Source organism: Galeopterus variegatus, unplaced genomic scaffold, assembly GCF_000696425.1.
Source record: "Galeopterus variegatus unplaced genomic scaffold, G_variegatus-3.0.2 Scaffold1555, whole genome shotgun sequence".
Taxonomy (NCBI): Eukaryota; Metazoa; Chordata; class Mammalia; order Dermoptera; family Cynocephalidae; genus Galeopterus; species Galeopterus variegatus.
Genome location: NW_007727666.1, coordinates 335,569 through 356,377, shown reverse-complemented (window position 1 = coordinate 356,377; position 20,809 = coordinate 335,569). Strand labels below are relative to the sequence as shown.

The 20,809-nt window shown below is 41.5% G+C and overlaps 1 protein-coding gene across 1 annotated transcript; it reads left to right on the top strand.

Annotated features, from left to right (window-relative positions):
• The first annotated feature begins 2,286 nt into the window (after nt 1-2,286).
• Nucleotides 2,287-14,774, top strand: UMPS (uridine monophosphate synthetase). The gene is made up of 6 exons (XM_008577645.1): nt 2,287-2,464; nt 4,829-4,982; nt 7,201-7,872; nt 9,657-9,832; nt 11,429-11,543; nt 14,398-14,774. The coding sequence occupies exons 1-6, from the start codon at nt 2,309-2,311 to the stop codon at nt 14,565-14,567; spliced, it is 1,443 nt and encodes a 480-aa protein (XP_008575867.1). The 5' UTR covers nt 2,287-2,308; the 3' UTR covers nt 14,568-14,774.
• Nucleotides 14,775-20,809: the final 6,035 nt, after the last annotated feature.

The following is a 20,809-nucleotide window of genomic DNA, read 5'->3' as shown; positions in this document are numbered from 1 at the left end:
GGCCATCCCTTAGGTTATTCTCTTTACCTGGACTCAGAAGTATCTTTATATTTAAATCATTAGTAGTTGGTTTGCAAACAGCATTGGCACCTCTTGGTTTTGAGTGACTGGGTGCAGCCTCCAAGTCTTTTGAGAATTTGGGGTGGGCTACTCTGGCCATTCAGAAAAAGGGCCTTATCCATAAGTGGACAGGTTTCCCCATAGGGACCATTACACATATACATATAAATACATACTTCCATCAGGCTTGTAACAGTTGATTTAAAACCACTCCACAGTATTGATAAATATCTCTATATTTTCAAGGTGCAGAAGAATTCCACAGCCTTAATTATTTCAGTGTCTTGCTGGTCTGCCTTAAGTGTATCTTCTGGTTTGGGTTGTTTTATTATTTCTAAATTTTTCTGCAGTTGTTCATTTTGTATGCACACAATGTCGTTTTGTAAAGGTAGGTTGTAAATATTTTATTTGTAAGTCAAAATCACTCATGTGTAATGTTGTAAAGTGATGACCTGCTGTCTTGTTATTATTACTACAGTAAATGTTATAAGTTATGGATGAAACTTCAAAATGTACATTTCACATGTTATGCATTCCTATAAATATACTATACTAAAGATACTATTTCTGGTTGTCTTTTTTTTTTTTCCTAATTAAAACCTTTGTTCAAAGAAAAGAGTAATTTTTTCTTCCCCCAAATGTATGAAGGCCCTTGACAAGGTAAAAATATCACATTATTATTACTTCTTGCCCAGCATTTAGAAAGAAAACAACAATTTTGTGCCCTATTATTTTAAGGGGTTTCTCTATCCAAAAATGCCAAGGAAGCTTCTGGTATATTGTTAACTTCTTTCTGGTATTTCATGTGTTAATGTTGTTAGAATGTTGGCAGGCCATATGGGCTGGATCTCACACATTTATGCATCCTGGTGCAGACTCCAGGAATCTGGATTAGCCTATTCAGACATGATCAGGCTTTGAAAGTCTGCATTCGCCACCCAAGTGCAAATGAGGCTGATTATAATACACTGTCAATTGGCCAGAGTGTTAGAGATTAAGGAATTTCGATTAGCTTACTTTGCCAATAAGTACAAAAATGTTTTAACATTTGGCTGCTATTTCATCAAAATTTTACTGCATTTATTTGTAATAAGGAACAATTGTCAAATGCATGGGTTCACAGTGGTGTGTTGAACTTACAGAGGGAGAGGACAGACCTAGGATTGCTAGGCTGGGGTTGGGTGGGGGACACCGGGAATAATTGCAATGTGAGGTGGTGGGCATGCTGATAGCATTGATTTGCTCACCACGTCTTGGGCACAGGTGCTGGTGGTCAGCTCTTGCCCCATGAATATGTCTAATCAATAATAATAATAAAAAGCATGGGCTTTTCACATCGGCCAGTCAGCACAATCTCTTCAGAGAAAATATAGACATGAAGAACACAGAAAGATAGAAATGAAATCAGAATCAGTTTCATGAACTAGAATAATGAGCCCTATGGTTTTAAGGGTTACTTTCCTTAAACTAGGATAGATAAGTATTGCCTTCCCCACCTGATGGAGAACTTTTCCACTATAAGGGATTTATTTGTAAAGACCAGATATGTTTCAATATTCGGACTGGCTGTCAATATTATCCTCATGGATAACCGTGATAGGGCTCAGTCATCCTCCTCTAACTCTCCTTCCTCTCTTCCTTATCTGCTGTACACCTATTACTGCCAAGCCCCTGTTGTAGTCTAACAGAAATAAACACAGCCCCTCCTCCAGGACGCAGATTGCCCACAGAAGAGGCAATGGACAAGTACCTACTAAGATCATATTCCTGTGTGCAAATTGCTATGAAATTGTCACGTGCCAGATGCTATAAAGTTAATAAAAGAATTGAGTATATGTCCCTGTCTTCGAGAATTTTTGCTGTTTGGTGAAAGGTAGGGAGGAAAGGAGTGGCTGATAACTGGCAAATTGTGGCATGCTGGATCAAAGGGTAGAGATAATCAGAACTAGTCAAGAGGAGGGTGAGCTATAAACAATGAGCAGGATTTACTCAAACTCTCCTGAGAAGCTGCTCTTCACCATCCTGGAGTCAATCTAGCTGTTCATGGCTTCAAACCCCAGCGATCCTATCCAGAGGAATCCACTGAAGCACACACCCTGGTTGAGCTCGCCAGCACCCCTCCGCTCCAGCGACCCTGCCCGAGAGGCCGGAAAGGGGCGCGGAAGGGGCGGGGCTCCGCGGACGACGTCATCGGGCGCCGCGGGCTCGGCGCGACTTGGAGTTTGCCTCCAACTGGGAGCGCGCGACGATGGCGGCCGCCGGGGCAGCTTTAGAGCCGTTGGTGACGGGTCTGTACGACGTGCAGGCTTTCAAGTTTGGCAACTTCGTGCTGAAGAGCGGGCTCTCCTCCCCAGTCTACATCGATCTGCGGGGCATCGTGTCTCGACCGCGTCTTCTGACCCAGGTGCCAGCCCAGGAAGTGGAAGCACAGGGCGAGCTGGGTGGCGGGAAGGGGGACCAGGAGATGAAAGGGGGTGACAGGAGTTGGGCCGTGGTCGGGAGCAAAAGAGCCAAGCAGGCAGACAGGCAGGCCCTACTGTCAGCTTGGGGAGTAGGCTTGACAAGCACAGAGGCCAGGGGTTGTCGGGCTCTTTGGGAATTTAGACAGTAACTTATTTGACAGACCGGCTTTGACACGTGCTTTTGCAAGAGTTGGGAAATCCAGCTTGGGGCCCTGTCTGACACAGAAGTATTTGAATGAGTTGTGTGTATTTAACGCCGAGAAAAATTACTCATGGAGAAGAAAGGAAAAGGTGGACAGGCGGAGAATTTAGCAGCTGGTCAAATATTTGGAAGGGCGGTTGCTTTGAAGGGTGCATTCGATTTTGCAATGTGTGGCCAGGAGCAAGAATTAAAGCCAGAAGGCAGACATTTCAGTGAGGCAGCTTTTTGATCAGATTAGAAAGTCCTAGCACAGTGCTTCTCAAACTTTAAGTATCTATGAATCCCCTGGGAATTTTGTTAAAATGCAGAATCTGGTTCAGTAGCTCTGAGGCAGGGCCTGAGATTATGCATTCCTAACAAACTGCCAGCCGAAACCGCAGACCACACCTTGAATAGAAGGGTCTAAATGTGTTCTCCAATAGAGTTGCTACTAGCCACATGTGAATATTGAGCATTATGAATTTTTTAATTTAAATTGTTGTATGTGTCTAGTGGCTACCATATTGGACATTTCCATCATCGCAGAAAGTTCTGTCTAGAAGACATATGTAAGTTCTCTCCACCCACTTAAGGGCTTATATATATATTGGGCACCCACTTTGTGTGGTTATTGTAAGAAGGATTGAAACAGTGGTTGAGGTGGGTTGGACTATTAACTTCTTACCTTCCAGAATATTTCTATGGTATATCTCATCAGTGTAGAGAAAGTGAGTTACTAAGGATTCTAATGAAAAATGGGTTTAACAATAAATGACTAAAATTTACTTTTTGTTGCTGGATCATGTTGTGTGTGTGATTTTTGGTAGTTAACTGGGGAGGAGTTCAAAACATTGAGAGACCTGCATATAACAAAACTCCTTTTCACATCAACTTATTTATATAAATAAGGTTTCTCAGTATTTACACCCCCAAAAAGCAATAGAATTTATGCTAAACTCTGACTTCCTAGTAATAAGCAATATTTCACTACAGTATATGTATACATTAGTGCATAATTGTACATAATTGGAGGGAAAAGGTGCCATTCATCTATTTCCAAAATAATCTGTTTTTATGTTTCTGTCAAAATTTTACATTTTAATTAACTATATGCTCATAATAATTATAATGATAATACAGAATAACTTAATACTTAGAGACTTATGGTCAGAGGAAATTTTTTCTTAATTTACAATTTTAAATTTCAATTTACATTCATTTTAATTTTTATACATACAGAGAAGTATGATAGAAGGATCAGTAAAAGCTTTTCAAACATACATATATATTGCGTTAGAATAAAATTCTGTGGACACAGTAGAGTGCAAATATGAGTTTTAAAAAAATGTGAAAATTTTCCAACTTTCACAGTCCAGCATTTTCACGTTTTTTTTTTTTTTTAATGGGGATAATGGGTGTCACATCATTATAGCATTTGGATTCCAAGTATATTCGTTAAAGAGAGTGATATGAGTGATATAATATGTTAATATTTCTAGTACTGGAAATTACATCCTTTGCAACTTAAAAATATTTATAGATTTTTAAATATTTAGAAGTGCAGGAGTAAAAATTTTTAAAGACCTCTGATCCTGTTCATGAAGCAGCTCTGAGTGATTGTTTCTTTTCTTTTTCTTTTTCCTTTTTTTTTTTTAAATAGGGTGGTGTTGGGTGGGAAGATGCATTCTAACATTAAAATGTGATGATTTATGTGGAAAAGGAGATCATAAAATAGCAATTCACACAATAGGCTCTATATTTATGAAACTTATTAATTGAAGACTTCTTTCAGGAAATATAAATAGTAGATGATAGTTTTAGGTACTCAAAGCACTAAGGGAAAGTAGGAAGTCTGAGGATCATCCTTAGTCTTTGGGGTCAACATCATGATCTTCCCCAGAGCAGACCCTGAGTCTAGCAAGTAGGTTCATTCTTGTGTTTTTATATTTATATTTGTATACTGAGATTTATGGAGAGAGTAATTTAGTAAAAGGGTACTTATTTTTTTTCTCCTATCAGGTTTGAGACTAACCCCCACTGGATTTAATGTTATGTTGTTATGTGATTTATACACCATTTAAAATAGTAATAATAATAGATAGTTTATATGTTCATTTTCTTACAGGTTGCAGATATTTTATTCCAAACTGCCCAAAATGCGGGGATCAGTTTTGATACTGTGTGCGGAGTACCTTACACAGCTTTGCCATTGGCTACAGTTATCTGTTCAACCAATCAAATTCCAATGCTTATTAGAAGGAAAGAAACAAAGGATTATGGTAAAATAAAAGTAGCATAAGCATTAAGTTATTATGTAACCTGATACTGTTAGAATTTTTTCTTCTTCCATACACTGACGTTTTAACAGAGTCATCTTAAATATTCTTTATAGGTCCTTAAAGTTGTTATTGCTTGTGGGATGTGTTAACTCTTGCTATAAATCACCTTTCTTTCCTTTAGAGTCTAGGGGTGAAATGCTTTGTATTGATTAGGCAATGAAAAAAATTGCTTTTTTTATGCACTGTATCTGTGAACCCCTAACATTTTTACCAGCCTTTCCCTCATCAGCAAAATGTTTTCAGAACACATACTTTACCAGTATATTTGTATTTAAACTGCATGAAGAGTAATGCATGAATAAAATTACTCTCATAAAGCAATATAACCACCTCATGGAGGTATTTTGTGGGTCCATGGCAATAGATTATCAGGTGGACTTGCTTTAAAACCTGAAACTCTATCAAAAACTATTGGAACTGACTTCATATTTAATGATATTAAGGAATTAATGGGCTTTCTTGCTTGTTTTGTTTTATGTTGGTGTGGTCATGTTTTGTTACATATTTTCAGAAAGAGTCCTTAGGTTTTACAGATGCCTTCTAAAAATTTTTGTGATGAAATCACATGATGTCTGGGATTTGCTTCTAAAAATTATGGGGGGAGGGAATGCATAGGGATATAGATGAAACAAGCTTGACTGTGAGTTGTTGGGTGGTGGCGTTCTGTGTTTACGGGTGTTCATTATACTATTTTGTCTACTTTTATTTGTTTGAAATTGGCATTATAAAGAAAATAAGAAAAAATATTTAGTTGACTTTTGCTGCTTAAAGGTATAATGTTAGATTTTTTTGAGCTAAAAAAATTATGTACATGAATCCCTGCTTATAAGGAAACTATGTCTATTTTCTCATTAAATGTTTTTTAAAATATTTCTAGAATGAAATAGTTTATTTATTTCTTTTTTTTTTTTCTTTAAAAGATGACCAGTAAGGGGATCTTAACCCTTGACTTGGTGTTGTCAGCACCACGCTCAGCCAGTGAGCGAACCGGCCATCCCTATATGGGATCCGAACCCATGGCCTTGGTGTTATCAGCACCGCACTCTACCGAGTGAGCCACGGGCTGGCCCCGAAATAGTTTATTTTTTAACATACCTATAAGTACTTGCAGTATTGGGTTCTAGTCTAAGCTGATTCAGTTAAATTGGCCAATTCTTTGCAGTACTTGGGGGTGTGTGGAAGATCTGAGAGAAAAGGAGTGAGAAAAGTCAAAGATGATACCTGCAGTAAAGCTCAAAAAATAGGCAAAATGCCTACCAGTTCTGTTTCTGTTCAAAATAAGACAAATTGGCAGTGGAAAATATAAAAATGAGTCTCTAAAAAAAAAAAGTTAGGGCCGGCCCGGTGGCGCACTGGATAGTGCACCGCTTGGGAGTGCGGTGGTGCTCCCGCTGAGGGTTCGGATCCCATGTGGAGACCGGTTCCTGCTCACTGGCTGAGCGCGGTGCGGGCGCAACACCAAGGGTTGCGATCCCGTCACCGGTCAGTAAAAAAGACAAAAAGGAAAAAAAAAAAGTTATAAAATCTACAGCCTGAGTTATTTACATTTTTATAGGTTATCTGAAAATAGTCTGTAGTGGGACTTGGGTAGAGAAATATATTTAGTCACATTACATTATATAATTCATAAGATGGTAGTAATGGGTCTAAATGGTTGCTGAATAATTTCCCTTCTGAATTTATATCTTCAAAAAGCCAATTGTTTGGCTGATTTTGTGGGATGAACTTATAATAGTTTGTTAATGAAAAAGGAATGATTTCATTGACAATATTGGGTTATTTTGCATCTCGTAACTTTCCTTGATCTAAGTGTTTTTTCTTTAAGATCCCCATATTTGACAATTTGATCATAAAACACATTGAGTGGTGTTTATTTACACTGCAAAATAATTTACTAGTTTTACTGCAAATATTCTGTATATGTAACTGGCAATTTTGGGATAGAGAGACACTCAACAAAACAGTCATCATGGCACTTTGAAGATTTATCAGAAATAAAGATAAAGTGGCTGCAAAGTAGATTATCAGAAAATAAGATTTGGATCATCTACCTGTTCATAAGTACATGCCAAATTTATACTGCAAGATACATCTTGAGTTGTCTGAAATACATACATACTTTTTTTAATTGGAATCAACGGCATTTTTTCTTTTCTAGGTACTAAACGTCTTGTAGAAGGAGCTGTTAATCCAGGAGAAACCTGTTTAATCATTGAAGATGTTGTCACCAGTGGATCTAGTATTTTGGAAACTGTTGAGGTCCTTCAGAAAGAGGGCTTGAAGGTCACCGATGCCATAGTGCTCTTGGACAGAGAACAGGGAGGCAAGGACAAGTTGCAGGCGCACGGGATCCGTCTCCACTCAGTGTGTACATTGTCCAACATTCTGGAGATTCTCCAGCAGCAGAAAAAAATTGATGCTGAGATGGTCAAGAGAGTGAAGAGATTTATTCAGGAGAATGTTTTTGTGGAAGCTAATCAGAATGGTTTTCTCCCTTTGGTAAAGAAAGTACCCAAAGAACTCAGCTTTGGTGTACGTGCAGAGCTGCCCAGGATCCACCCCATTGCATCAAAGCTTCTCAGGCTTATGCAAAAGAAGGAGACCAATCTATGTCTATCTGCTGATGTTTCAGAGGCCAGAGAGCTGTTGCAGCTAGCAGATGCTTTAGGACCCAGCATCTGCATGCTCAAGACTCACGTGGATATTCTGGATGATTTTACTCTGGATGTGATGAAGGAGCTAACAACTCTGGCAAAACGCCATGAGTTCTTACTGTTTGAAGACCGGAAGTTTGCAGATATAGGAAACACAGTAAAAAAGCAGTATGAAGGTAAGTATGTTATTCAAGAATCTGCAAGAATCAGAAATCTAGCTTAAACTGGCAGAAGAAAGAAAGGAAATGTTTTGGCTCACATAACTGAAAGTACAGCGATAGAGCAAGCTGTCGAGTGTGGTTGGATCCAGGAGCTGAAGTGATATCTTCTTCTTCTTTTTTTTTTTTTTTTAAAAAGATGACTGGTAAGGGGATCTTGACCCTTGACTTGGTGGTGTCAGCACCACGCTCACCCAGTGAGCTAACCGGCCATCCCTATGTGGGATCCGAACCCTTGGCCTTGGTGTTATCAGCACCGCACTCTCCCGAGTGAGCCACCGGCTGGCCCTGAAGTGATATCTTCTGAACTTGCTTTTCTCTCCATCTCCCAGCTCTGCTTCCTTCTCTGTTGACTTCTTTCTCAGGTAGGCACACTCCAAGTGCCTACCCCAAACCAGTCACTCTGGCCTAGGATTTAGAACACTTTCATCAGTTAACCTGGGTAATATGCCTCCTCCTGCAAATGTGAGGTTGTTAACTCCATTTAAACTTCTTGAACTGAGAACTGGGCAGGAGTATTTCCCCTAAAGAAAATGGGTGTGCTGATACCAGAGGAAGGGTACATGGGTTCTGGACAGGTTCAATGACAGATATTGGCCCTGGCAGAACATGGTGAGTTTTGAATGAAAATTGCAGATAATAGGAAACAATGAAAAAGTAGTATAAAATGATAAGATTTCATTTCAGCAGAAAAAGATCTGTTGATAACAGATATTGGCCCTGGCAGAACATGGTGAGTTTTGAATGAAAATTGCAGATAATAGGAAACGATGAAAAAGTAGTATAAAATGATAAGATTTCATTTCAGCAGAAAAAGATCTGTTGATGTACATCCTTTTTTTTATTTTAAAGTCAAGTAGGACTCAAAATAGTGCATGTGTTGGTTGAAAAAAATGCTTAGTTTTACTACCCATTCTTCTATGCAATTTTCTGTCATGTTTTTACAAAGATGTGATCATACTATGTATATCTAATGCTTTTTTTACTTAACCTTCTAACAGATATTTGGTCATGTTATTTAACACTTATCATAGGCATCTTTGAGATAACTTAATTTTTCTTAAAGTAAGGCATGCATATTCTTAAGCTATTTCTTTAGAATAGATTTGTCTATATGTGACTTCCTTCATGTGCTTAAGATGTCCTACCATTATCACTTTGCTTAGCTTAGTTTAGCTTATTGACTGATGTTGGAGTTATATAAACTTTCTTCAGGTTTGCATATAATTTTTTCAAAAAACCAGGGTTTTTATTGTCAGCTGTTGAAATTAAAATAGCTAAGGAGAGCTAAGGAACACATAGAAATATTGAGAGATAGCAAAGTTGCTGAGAGATCCCTGCAGAGTAAAAATTTGTTATCTTCAAGAAGAACTTGAGAATGTTGATATTCTTAGCCTCAGTAAATGCCTCTCTTCACTGGAGTCCATTTCGAACTGCATGAGCTTTCTTGGTCACAGCTTCAGCCCGCAAGGGAAAAGTCTTATCAGTGTTCCTGATAAACCAGGTATAGAACTTGCAAGAATTTTTCTCATTGTGATCTCTCACCCAGTTGACAGGTGGACTGACATTTTCACACATGGAACTATGGGTTCACTGACAATCACTAAAGTTTTTGAAGTGTTTGACTCTTTCTTTTGACATGTTACTAGGAGATTATTTCATACTGTAGTTGGCTCGTATAGCAAAAATTTAGAGGTTGTGTTTGAAAACTGGCAAATAACTTTTTTCCCACTTCGTCTTAGGTGGTGTCTTTAAAATAGCTTCCTGGGCAGATCTAGTAAATGCTCACGTGGTGCCAGGCTCAGGAGTTGTGAAAGGCCTGCGAGAGGTGGGCCTGCCTCTGCATCGGGGGTGCCTGCTCATTGCGGAAATGAGCTCTGCTGGCTCCCTGGCCACGGGGAGTTACACTGCAGCAGCGGTAAGTGACGGACGGACTGGGGTGAGAGGCGGCCAGCGCTGTCAGGCTGCATGCTAGAGGGCAAGAACATATCTTAATCTGGGGTCTGTGGAACCTCCGTCCCCCAAAATTCAGCTATTGTTAGTGTGACAGTATATTAAGACTAGTTGGATAGAGTCCCTTGATAGTTAATAGCACTTTATGTACTGTAGTAGACACTTAAGGGATTTGAATTGTACTGAGAAAAACATTGAGACACAGATAGGTAGTCAAATGAACATCTACCTTTACCTACCTGGCTTTTAAGATAGTTGTCTTTCTCATCTCATGAGTTGAAAGTGAGGCTGAGAAGAGCTTCCCAGAAGTGCATTTTCTCCGAATCTCCTGAGGCCCGTGGAGGTGCACACTCTCATGACAGCGCCCATGTGCAGTGGCTTTCTCTTATTCTGTCTTTGATATTAGTTGGTAGTGTATGGGAAAAGCTCTAAACTAGAGTCCAGATGCATTGTTTCCTCCAATAACTAACTCCATTTTAAATGTTCCTATAACACCATACATGTTATGCCTGTCCCTGCACCATCTCCAACCTGCACTACAAAAAAAAGTATGAGATGGCTAATTATCTAGTTAAAAAGTTCCTCTTCACATTTTCCTGTGGGTAAATTTCATGGTTGGATAGTCACCTAGAAAGATGGATAAATCACCTATACAGATATTTTAAAGAATATATTACTTTAAAAAATTGCCATGGGAATTTTTATTTTTTCATATTACTTCAAAGACTGTATGTGGAGATGTTAAGAGCTCACGTGGTCCTAGGGTCAGGTTCTAACCCCACCCCTGAATTGACATAAATGTCTGATTTCCCAAGTCTCACAGCAGAGGGGTCATGAGTCATTGCTAATATTTGGCACTCTTTGAGTCTGGGTCTGGCTGAAGGACAAGACATCACTTTGTTGTGGTAGCACTTGGTGGCAAGAATGTAACAATGTGAGTCTCAGGGAAGAGCCAAATCCGAAAGCCAGGCAGACTTTCTAAAGAGACTTTTATAAATGTGAGGTAATAGTATAGAAATTGGGGAGACCAATTAGTAGCAAATATTAAAGAAGTGGGAAAGCAGTGGAGGTGAGAGAGATTTCTTTAGCTCTTGACAACATAGCTGTTTTTATATGATGGCTGCCTTTGGATATAAGCACCCTGTGTTGATAGGCAGTAAGCCTTGAATGTGAATTAATACCATTGTAATGTGTTCTGGAGTACTCACCTCAAATCCTTTTGGGGAGCAGGTGGGCCACCAAGCATTATTACGAATGAGTAGTTATGCAGCATCTTAACTTTAGATGCACATAATATAGGATTTTTGATGTTTTTAAGTATGGTTCGGGTGGTGGGAAGGGGTCATTTCAGGATCTTAATGAAACAAGTATGTTTCATTATCATGATTCATTTTTAAGATGACCTGTTTCAGATACATTTGTATATAATAGGAAATGAGAAAGGCATCTGTAATACAGCAAAGTTTCTGACTAGTTAATAGAGTGGTTTTTTGCTTTCATAGAACATTATTTTGTGTGATTTACTGTTTTCTTGTAATATGTCCTATTATATTCCATTTAGATTAGAATGGCTGAAGAGCATTCTGAATTTGTGGTTGGTTTTATTTCTGGCTCCCGAGTAAGCATGAAGCCAGAATTTCTTCACTTGACTCCAGGAGTTCAATTAGAAGCAGGAGGTAAATCCATTCATTAGTCATGCCTCTTTCCAAAACACTTCCTTACCCATGTCAGGCAAAATAAAACTTTGCATGTTATTAAAAAGTTGCTAAAGAGAAGCCTTCTTAGTCTAGAACCATGATGAATGAGGCCTTGGGCCTGGTGATACTGACCTGGATTTGCAAGACAACTTGCAGTCTAATTTTAGGATAAAGATTTAGAAAGTGACTTTTTGTTAAAATATGCCCAGAATATTGATATTTTATGTTTATGTTTCCCAGATAGTGTTCTGAATATGCTGCCCAAAGAAGGTATTCTATGTTTAAGGAAATTTGGAAAGCCCTAGGCTAAACAAAACTAAACATTTGTTTCTTTGCTAGAGGACTTTGCAGATTCTTTGATGTGTTAATGTCTATTAGGAATCTTCAGTTTAATGTCTATTACAAATCTTCAGTTTGGATAACTATGATTCTGTCATGTTCCCCAAACTCATTCAAACATGTAATACTTTCAGCAGTCTGACAAATGTAGTTGTATTGGCTAAAAAGCAGTGCCAATTTTCTCACTGATAGTCTGTTATTCAATAAAGAGTAATCTAGGTTATAAAAATATACATATTTGAATGTAATATGGGACTCATTAAAACTGCTTTGGTTTTGAATAAGGAAGAAATGATAACCTGGAAATGTGTTATTTTTCCTCTGTTGGTTATTACACAAGAACGGTTGCTCATCACAGTCACTGGTGTTTATTCTGTCCCACCTTCCATCTCTTTCCTTCCTTATGGGTTAGGCTGAAGAAGTTGAGGGTTGGAACTGGGACCGTTAGGGTTCTCAGTTTGCAAAAGCTATTTTAAATGAAAATAACTGTGCTTATCACCCCTCAGCAGAATTTGTCAAGTTGACAGCTCTGATTTTCTGTTTTTACCATTGCAAATTTCAAAAGATACCTTTAAAAATATTAAGAGAAAAGTAGATTTTCTACTAGTCATTCTTACATAACTCATACCCACCTCTTCTTCACACCATTCTTTCCCTTGTCCAGTTTCCTTCTCGAGAGATAATCACATAACTGGTGTGATGTGTATTCTTCCGGACCTTTGGCTTTGCATGTGCTAACATGCACACGGTTTGGAGAACTTTTCGTATATGTGCAGCTATATTCACCCCATTTGTTTTACTACTCTGTAGTGTTTCCTAGTTATGATTGCACCATAATGCATTTAACCATTCCCCTGAGGTTGCATTTAGATTGTTTTCAAACCGGGAACATTCTTGTATATATTTTTGTACATGTAGTGTTTCTTGAATACTCTTGTACTAGACCAAAAGCTCCTAAAGAAACGTGTATCCCCTAGGACTGTGCAAATGTTGAAGGAATGGACAATGGGCTATATAGAGACAGATGAAAGAGTGTGTCTGACACTGGGAAGATAAACTGATGTTGAGGTTTATAACATCAAGCAGGGTATGAGTTTCTTTTTAAATCCTTAAATACTAGAACTAGTAGATACCCATTAATTTTGAAGGAGCTAATTATTTTATATAGATAATATAAGCATACTTAAGAAAAAGAAGGAACTGTCTTTTTGTTTTTTTGTTTTGTTTTGTTTTTAATTAAATATTTTTATACAGGAAGTTAATCAGGAAGAAAACTAAACTAACAGGCTGATGAGAATTCAAATAAATGGGTTAATGGGTAGTCGATGTACCCCAAAGAATAAAGAATGAATAGGCCTCAGAAGAACGACTTGCCTACGTAAGGCTTTGTGATAGCTGCCTTAATATTCAATAACTCTTGGAATTTTTTAAACTCTACATTTGTGCTAAATGTTTTATGAGTCAGATAGATTTGGGTTTCTGGCCCTTCCATTTGGCAGCCATGTATCTTTGGACAAGTCATTTCACTTCTTTTAGCCTCATTTTCTTGATCTGTGAAATGAGGATAACAGTATGACCTCATAGGATAGCTGAGAGGTTTCAGTGAGATAATGCGTAAAGCACTTAAACAAGGTCTTGGCACCGAGTAAGCACTCTGTACTTGTCATCTGTTAGTGTTGTTTGTAAATCCCCACAATTCTTTGACTAGATAATACAGTTAGGATATAGGCTTTTAGGGATATTTAAAGCATCTTGGATTTGAAAGCTAAGCCATTTAATAGAATGTTTCTAGAACAGCGGAATTTAATAACGAAAAAACAAAAATTAAGGATTAGGGTTTGTGATAGTCTGTGTGACCACTTAATGGGGTTGTGGCAGAAAGGTTCATGTGTAGGTCCGGCCCGTGGCTCACTCGGGAGAGTTTCGTGCTGATAACACCAAGGCCACGGGTTCAGATCCCTATATAGGGATGGCCGGTTAGCTCTCATGGGTGAGCGTGGTGCTGACAACACCAAGTCAAGGGTTAAGATCCCCTTACCGGTCATCTTTAAAAAAAAAAAAAAAGAAAGAAAGTTCATATGTATGGTAGTGGTCAGGTTAGATGCTTGGGAGGACTTTCCCAACAGTGCATCATGATGATTGAGATGTATACTAAAATTTTCTTCAATGTGAGGCCAATGTTTATTTTTTGGTATCGTATTAAACCTTTCTTGGCAACACAGATTTATTTCTTTGTTTTTTAATATTGTTGAACTATAAATGCTTTAGAAGTAGACATTGAAAAGAAGTTGGTTAGCATCTTTCTCTCTGTGGGGGATTTTGCTGATCCAGTGAGTCTCTTCAGCTCCTCTTTTTACCTCTGCTATACAAGAGGGGAATGGAAAGCAGATGCATATTTTTTATTTAAAGCTGATTAGATATTTTTCAGAGAAGTCGTGTGACAAGTTTTCTGATTTTCGTATTATGCTAAACAGTAGCTTTTGTGTTTTTGCAGGGGATAATCTTGGCCAACAGTACAACAGCCCACAAGAAGTTATCGGCAAGCGAGGTTCTGATATCATCATTGTAGGTCGGGGCATAATATCAGCAGCTAATCGTCTGGAAGCAGCCAAGATGTACCGAAAAGCTGCTTGGGAAGCTTATTTGAGTAGACTTGATGTTTGAGTGCCTCAGATACATTTTTGTGAAGGCACTGAAGATAACATGATCTCCTGAATGCCACTGGCTTGTAATAACCAGCAGCCTTTAATATCACTTGGGTTCTTCTACAGGGCTTGTATGCGAATGACTTCTGAACTTATTGTGCTCTTTATGAAATATTGAATGGCTTGTAATCACTGCATTGTTACTATAATTTCATTTTCAAGCTTGTTTTTATGGATTCTGATGTTTATTAGGCAACCACAGTCCTGTCTGTGTTAGGGGTTTCCACATTCAAGGATCACTTCTATCTCTAGATAGAACAAGACTGCTTTTTAATTTTAATTGCAATGCACACATAAATTTTAGGACATCAAGAGGCTGCAACCAGTACAGCATCTCTTGTGTTCATTATTCTCTGCCTAAAGTGTTGCCCAAATAATATCTAAATATTAGCCATTCTCCTCCTTTCGCTTAAAAGTGACAGTCCAGGTTTCCAAATGGTGCTGGTTCCCAGAGAGAGCAAGGTGGAGAAGGGGAAGATGAGTGTAGCTGATCTCCTAAGCTAATATCTGGCCATCACTGCAGCAAACGCAGGGGGCCAGGGTGGGGATCTGGCTCACCTCTTCCCCTCGGAAGCAATTGTGGACCTGCGGTGAAGCTCAGCCACAGCTTCCTTTTGTCTTATTTGCATTACAGATGGACAAGCTGCTCCTTCATTTATTTAGAAAGAAAGTATCAAGAAGTCTAAGATTCCATTTGCAGGTTTGCTTAAGGATCCCACATAGTTGTCCCAACTGTTGTTTATAATAGGGAAGTCAGCCTTCACTAGCTCTGCAAGAAAGCTGATGTGATCAACAGTTGTGGGTGTCTGCTGCAGTGGGGCTGGGGACATTGCACCCCCCTTCCCACATGTGGCATAAGCAGTTAGGCAGCCCTCTCCCCACTCTGGTCCCGAATGCACTAGTTCTCACAGAAATTCCTGAGTTTCGGGATGACTGGTGGCCCCTTCCCTGTTCTCCAATACTAATATAGATCTTCCCCATTTTTATATTCTTTGGTCCATTCAGGATGCATCTTGGAGGGAGGAGAGTGAAGGGTGGGCCAGGTGACTGTTTTGAAATGCCCCCCTCTGCATGTTCAGCGTGGTGTTTGAGCAGGGCCAGGGTGGCTGTGGCGCTGGAGGGCCATCACGATTCTGATTCCACCAGCGTGCTCACACTGCTCCTCTTCATCTGATCGCACCTGCAGGCAGCGGACGGTCAGGACGCTTGCCATTTCCCCACACTGTCGGCTGTTTCCACTCCTGACTGCCCAGTCTTCTCTCTAGTGACTCAAAGGAAAGCTTGGGACTTCTGCTGGGGTTTGTATTATGTTCCTCTAGAAGTTTCTACTTCAAGAGCTTCTGCTATAAAGAGCTTCAGATCCTCTGTGCTGCATCTCCAGAGAAATTCCTTCTGTGGGAAGGTGACAAATTCTCAAGGAATAAGAAGGCGTGGCCCTCAAGGCCACTCTGGAGGAGCCGAAAGTCATGAAGAAGAGGAGGAGAATCTAATAAAGACTTGCAGGAATCTCTGGGCTGGCTTCAAAGTCTTGATGGCCTGAGGCTGAGAGACCTCAGAGTGATGTGCTGAGTCTTGGTGCCTGCTTCACGGGCTTTCTAGGTCAGTGGTCTCCCACTTTAGATGCGCCAGAACCACCTGGAGTCTTGTTACAACTGATGCTCGGCCCCACCCCCAGTGTTGCTGACTGGGCTGGGACGATGGGGCTTGAAAATTTGCAGTTCTAACAAGTTCCCAGGTGATACTGAGGTCTTCAGTGCAGGGACCAGACTTGAGTACCACTGCACTAAATAGTCACATTTTTGGCTCTGCAGCGAGACAGCCTCGTCTCCTGCTGAACGTCATGTGTTCCTGTCCTTCCTTCAGAAGTGTGGGCTCCTGCTGCCTCTAGGATACTGGAGTTGTTGACGCTCACCCAAGACCCCTGCTAGCTAACTTGAGGGGAAATCAGAAGAGCCTCAAAGAAGCGCCGCGGGCCCCTGCCACTTATTTAAAGTGCAGATTCCTGTACCCAATACCATCAGAGAGTCTGCTTTAACAGGTTTGGGGTAAAAGGCCTGGGCATCTGCATTTCTAATGGGTGCCCCAGGTGATTTTTGATGTTTCTTAAGGATGAGCCCTGTGCTGTTCTGCAGGCTTCTTATCTAAGCAAAAGCCCAAACAGCCTGGAGTCATAAAACTTTGGGGCACAAATTGATTCAAAGAGAAGAATTTGGGCTTTGGGGCTATGAGTGTGCTGTTCTTTAACACAGAAATATTTTGGAGGCATTAGATAGTTCAGCCCTTTGTCAAGGAATATTTAGAGTATGAGCTCTGGGTATTATATCACCTGGTCCTAGTGGGGAAAACAGGAACGGTCCCCACAGGTGTCTGAGAGTATCTGTATGACTAATGCGGTGAAGAACTCCATACCTGTCCTCATCCACTACTCTAGACATTTTGTAGAGCATAAACCTGTAGATTTTTAGTGCCGGAGGAACCTAAGAAACCATCGGGTCCAGCTCCCCTTATTTCAGGGCTACAAAAGTGTAGACCTGGAGTAGTGAAGGGATCTACACACCACGGATCCCTAGTCATTCAGCTAGCCCACGCCCACCCAGGCCTGGAGTCACCCTCACTCTGCTGATATGAGTCAGCTCTGTAGGAAAAGTTGCCAAGTAAAGCACTGGATGGTGAAATGGTAGCCTGAGGACGTTCTTCACATTCTTCTCAACTCCCCTTCACCTGACTCTCCTGAACAAAATGGCTGCTGGGACCAACACACAGGCAAGGCCTGGAGCTGTCCACACGAACACAGGCTCTGCCAGGATCTCTAAAGAGGAGGACTGGTGTAGGGCATTGTATCCTTTATGTTAGGTAGGAAGGAGGAACAGTAGTAGGGAGGCTCGGACTTTGGGAGGAGCACCGGTGTGTGCACGTGTGCACCTCAGAGGGCAACCTGGGTCTTCCTGACTCTGGAGGAACTGAGATGCCTCGGTAGAGGACGGGCAACATCCTGGTTGGTAGAATGCTGGTCCATAGATGCAGTCTGTGGGCCTTCTAGCAACTGTGGGGTTGCTATTGCATGAGGGTCCATGCCCCCTCTCAAGGTATACGGACCAGGGGTAGGCAAAGTAAATAAACGGAAGGAAGAAAAGAAGGAAATCCAGCAATCAAGGGAAGGAAGCCAACACCTGTAACAGGCATACACTCCGTGGGAGAGCAGAGATTTCCCATGTTGTGCTCATTGCTGTATTCTCAGCACCTGGATTGGGGCCCAGCAAATGTCTCTGAATGAATGGATGGGCACATGGCTCCTAATGAATGTGTGCTACCAGAGGAAATACAACTTCATCCACAAAGACCAAAATAAAAACAAGACAACACAATGTTTTGGTTTGGGGAACTAAAATAAAAATTTGTTCTTCAGGTCAAGATGGTGGAATAGACGGTCCCCAGTGTCACTCTCTCCCACAAATCAACCGATTTACAACTATAAACAAACAACAACAGCCAACCTGGGGCCACTAGAGCTCAGGGGATAGAGGAGGAGAGACCTATGGAGCACATGAAGGTGGGAGAAGCCACGATGAGAGAAAGAAAAAACTGCTCTGGCTGTTTTTAAAAACAAGACAACACAATGTTTTGGTTTGGGGAACTAAAATAAAAATTTGTTCTTCAGGTTAAGATGGTGGAATAGATGGTCCCCAGTGTCACTCTCTCCCACAAATCAACCGATTTACAACTATAAACAAACAACAACAGCCAACCTGGGGCCACTAGAGCTCAGAGGATAGAGGAGGAGAGACCTATGGAGCACATGAAGGTGGGAGAAGCCACGATGAGAGAAAGAAAAAACTGCTCTGGCTGTTTCCAGGCTGGAGCTGCTGAGCACATGGAGCAGGAGCTGGCAAAAGCTGCAGCTGTGCCCTTTGTATGAAGTTGCTTGGAGGCGGCAGGGGAAAAGAGGGCCTTGGTGGCCCCACTAATAGGGTTCCCGTGGACCCACATAGGAATGAGAAGCCAGAACAACTGAAAAAAAAGGAGCCACTCAGAGGCCTGTGAGTCATCACAAGGGACCGGAGCATGACCCATCCCATGGGAAGTGTTTGGAACACAGACAGTGGCCAGGCGAAAACGGGCACAGCAAAGACAGTTGATCTGCCCCCAGTCGGCATAGGACCACTCAGAGGAGACTGGTCAGGAATATAGAATTGCATGGGGTGCAGATTGATGAAAAGACTCAGGCCCAGACCAGTTTCTACACAACCCAGGTGTACCGATTTCTCTAGACCTGGAAGTTCCCATAAAGTCAACCATTAAAATCTGAGCTGCACAAAAAGCCTTCCCTAGGGAATCAGCAGCAAAGCAGTAATTTAGCTAAACCACACAGCTCAAGTACTGGTCCCCACAGGAAGTTCCCCCATTTTAGAAGTAAGCAAAGGACAAGAAATTAGTTACTAGTGCCGAGTTTAAGTGGTGGGAACAGCAAATAATCCAACACAGAACTGGAAAAAAAACCAAAGTACCCACAACCAGAGACAAAGTTTGATATTAACTAGTAAAGGTCTCATTTCACCAAAGAACACCTATAACACCTAGAAGGACGGGAAGTCCCCTGGGCTACCAAGCCAGAAAGTGGGGAAGGATGGGGGCCTCAGTATGACCCCTGACACCTGCAACCAGTCCCGAGGGTGGGGGCTGAGGGCCTCAGCCACACAACCCCGACATGCACAACCACCCCAGTAACCACCACTGAGCCACCGCAGGAAGTGCCCCAGGTTCTCCCTGAGCCAGAGTGGTGGGGGCTGAGGGCCTCCGTCATGCCTCCCTGACACATGCAACCAGTCCAATGACAAATACCAAGCAGCCGTGGGAAGTGCCCCCGGCTCTCCCAAGCCAGGTCGGTGGGCTTGGTCCCCCCCGCACCATGAGCAACCAGCCCAGTGATGACCACTGAGCCTCAGCAAGAACAGCCTCAGGTTCCCAAGCTGAGGTGGTGGGGGGTGAGGACTTTTGCCACACCCCCTGACATTTGTACCCAGCCCAGCAATGACCAAGCCACTGCTGGAAGCCCCCTGGTCTCCCCTGTGGGAATGAGGGGGGTGCCACAGGCCTCAATCCCACCCCTCTTCCTTCCTCCTTCTATCCTATTTCCTTCTTTCCCCTTTCCTCCTCCTTCTCAACTGCTCTGCAACGTCATAGAATGTAAAAAAAAAATTTTTAATTAATAAAAAAATAGGGGCCGGCCCACAGATAACTTGGGATCCCAAGTGTGCTCCCTGGACTTTGGACTTAGCCTCTGAAACTGTGAGCAGTCAATTTTGTTTTCTTTATAAATCACCCAGTTCTGTGTATTTTGTTATAAGCAACAGAAACACTAATACAATGTCCATGCATGTACTATGTTCTTTCCCCATTCAATTAAGAAGTACTGATTGAACGGGCCAGCCCGTGGCTCACTCGGGAGAGTGTGGTGCTGATAACACCAAGGCCACGGGTTCGGATCCCATATAGGGATGGCCGGTTTGCTCACTGGCTGAGCGTGGTGCTGACAACACCAAGTCAAGGGTTAAGATCCCCTTACCGGTCATCTTTTAAAAAAAAGAAGTACTGATTGAACACAGGAAGTGAACCAGACATACATTGTCCCAGTCACTATGGAACTTAGTTTCTTTTTTTTTGTCTTTTGTCTTTTTCCGTGTCCGGCAACAGATCGCAACCCTCAGTGTTGCCCCCGTACCGGACCGGGGACCTGCAACAGGATTGCAACCCACGGTGTTGCTCCCGCGCCTCGCTCAGCCAGTGAGCGGGAACCGGTCTGTATGTGGGATCCGAACCCTCGGGCGGGAGCACCGCCGCGCTTCCCAAGCAGCGCACTTATCCAGTGCGCCACTGGGCCGGCCCTCTTTTTTTTTTTTTTTAATTAAATGAAGGTTTATTTCAAAATTAGTCTTAGAGTGTAAGCTGTTTTTGAGGGCTGGAGCCAGACTACATAATGAGCAGTGAAAATGTCTGCCTTCCCCTGACACAGGTGGAGAGAAGGCAATGTCACCAGCCCTCCCCCCACATCATGCATCCAGTGATTGATTACTAGTACCAGAAGCCAACAACAAAGAACCACATGCATCTGCTCATGTTTAATCCAGGTTAAGTTATACACATTTAAATACCTGCCAGAGGTTACATGCTATCATGCAGTCCCTGCGATTGACTGACTCTTGC

Excerpts from the sequence above, each read along its gene's own strand:
- UMPS (XM_008577645.1), top strand. The coding sequence starts at position 2,309 with ATGGCGGCCGCCGGGGCAGCTTTAGAGCCGTTGGTGACGGGTCTGTAC. Across the intron at positions 4,983-7,200 it reads GAAAGAAACAAAGGATTATG|GTACTAAACGTCTTGTAGAA; the intron begins GTAAAATAAAAG and ends TTTCTTTTCTAG. Across the intron at positions 9,833-11,428 it reads GGAGTTACACTGCAGCAGCG|ATTAGAATGGCTGAAGAGCA; the intron begins GTAAGTGACGGA and ends TATTCCATTTAG.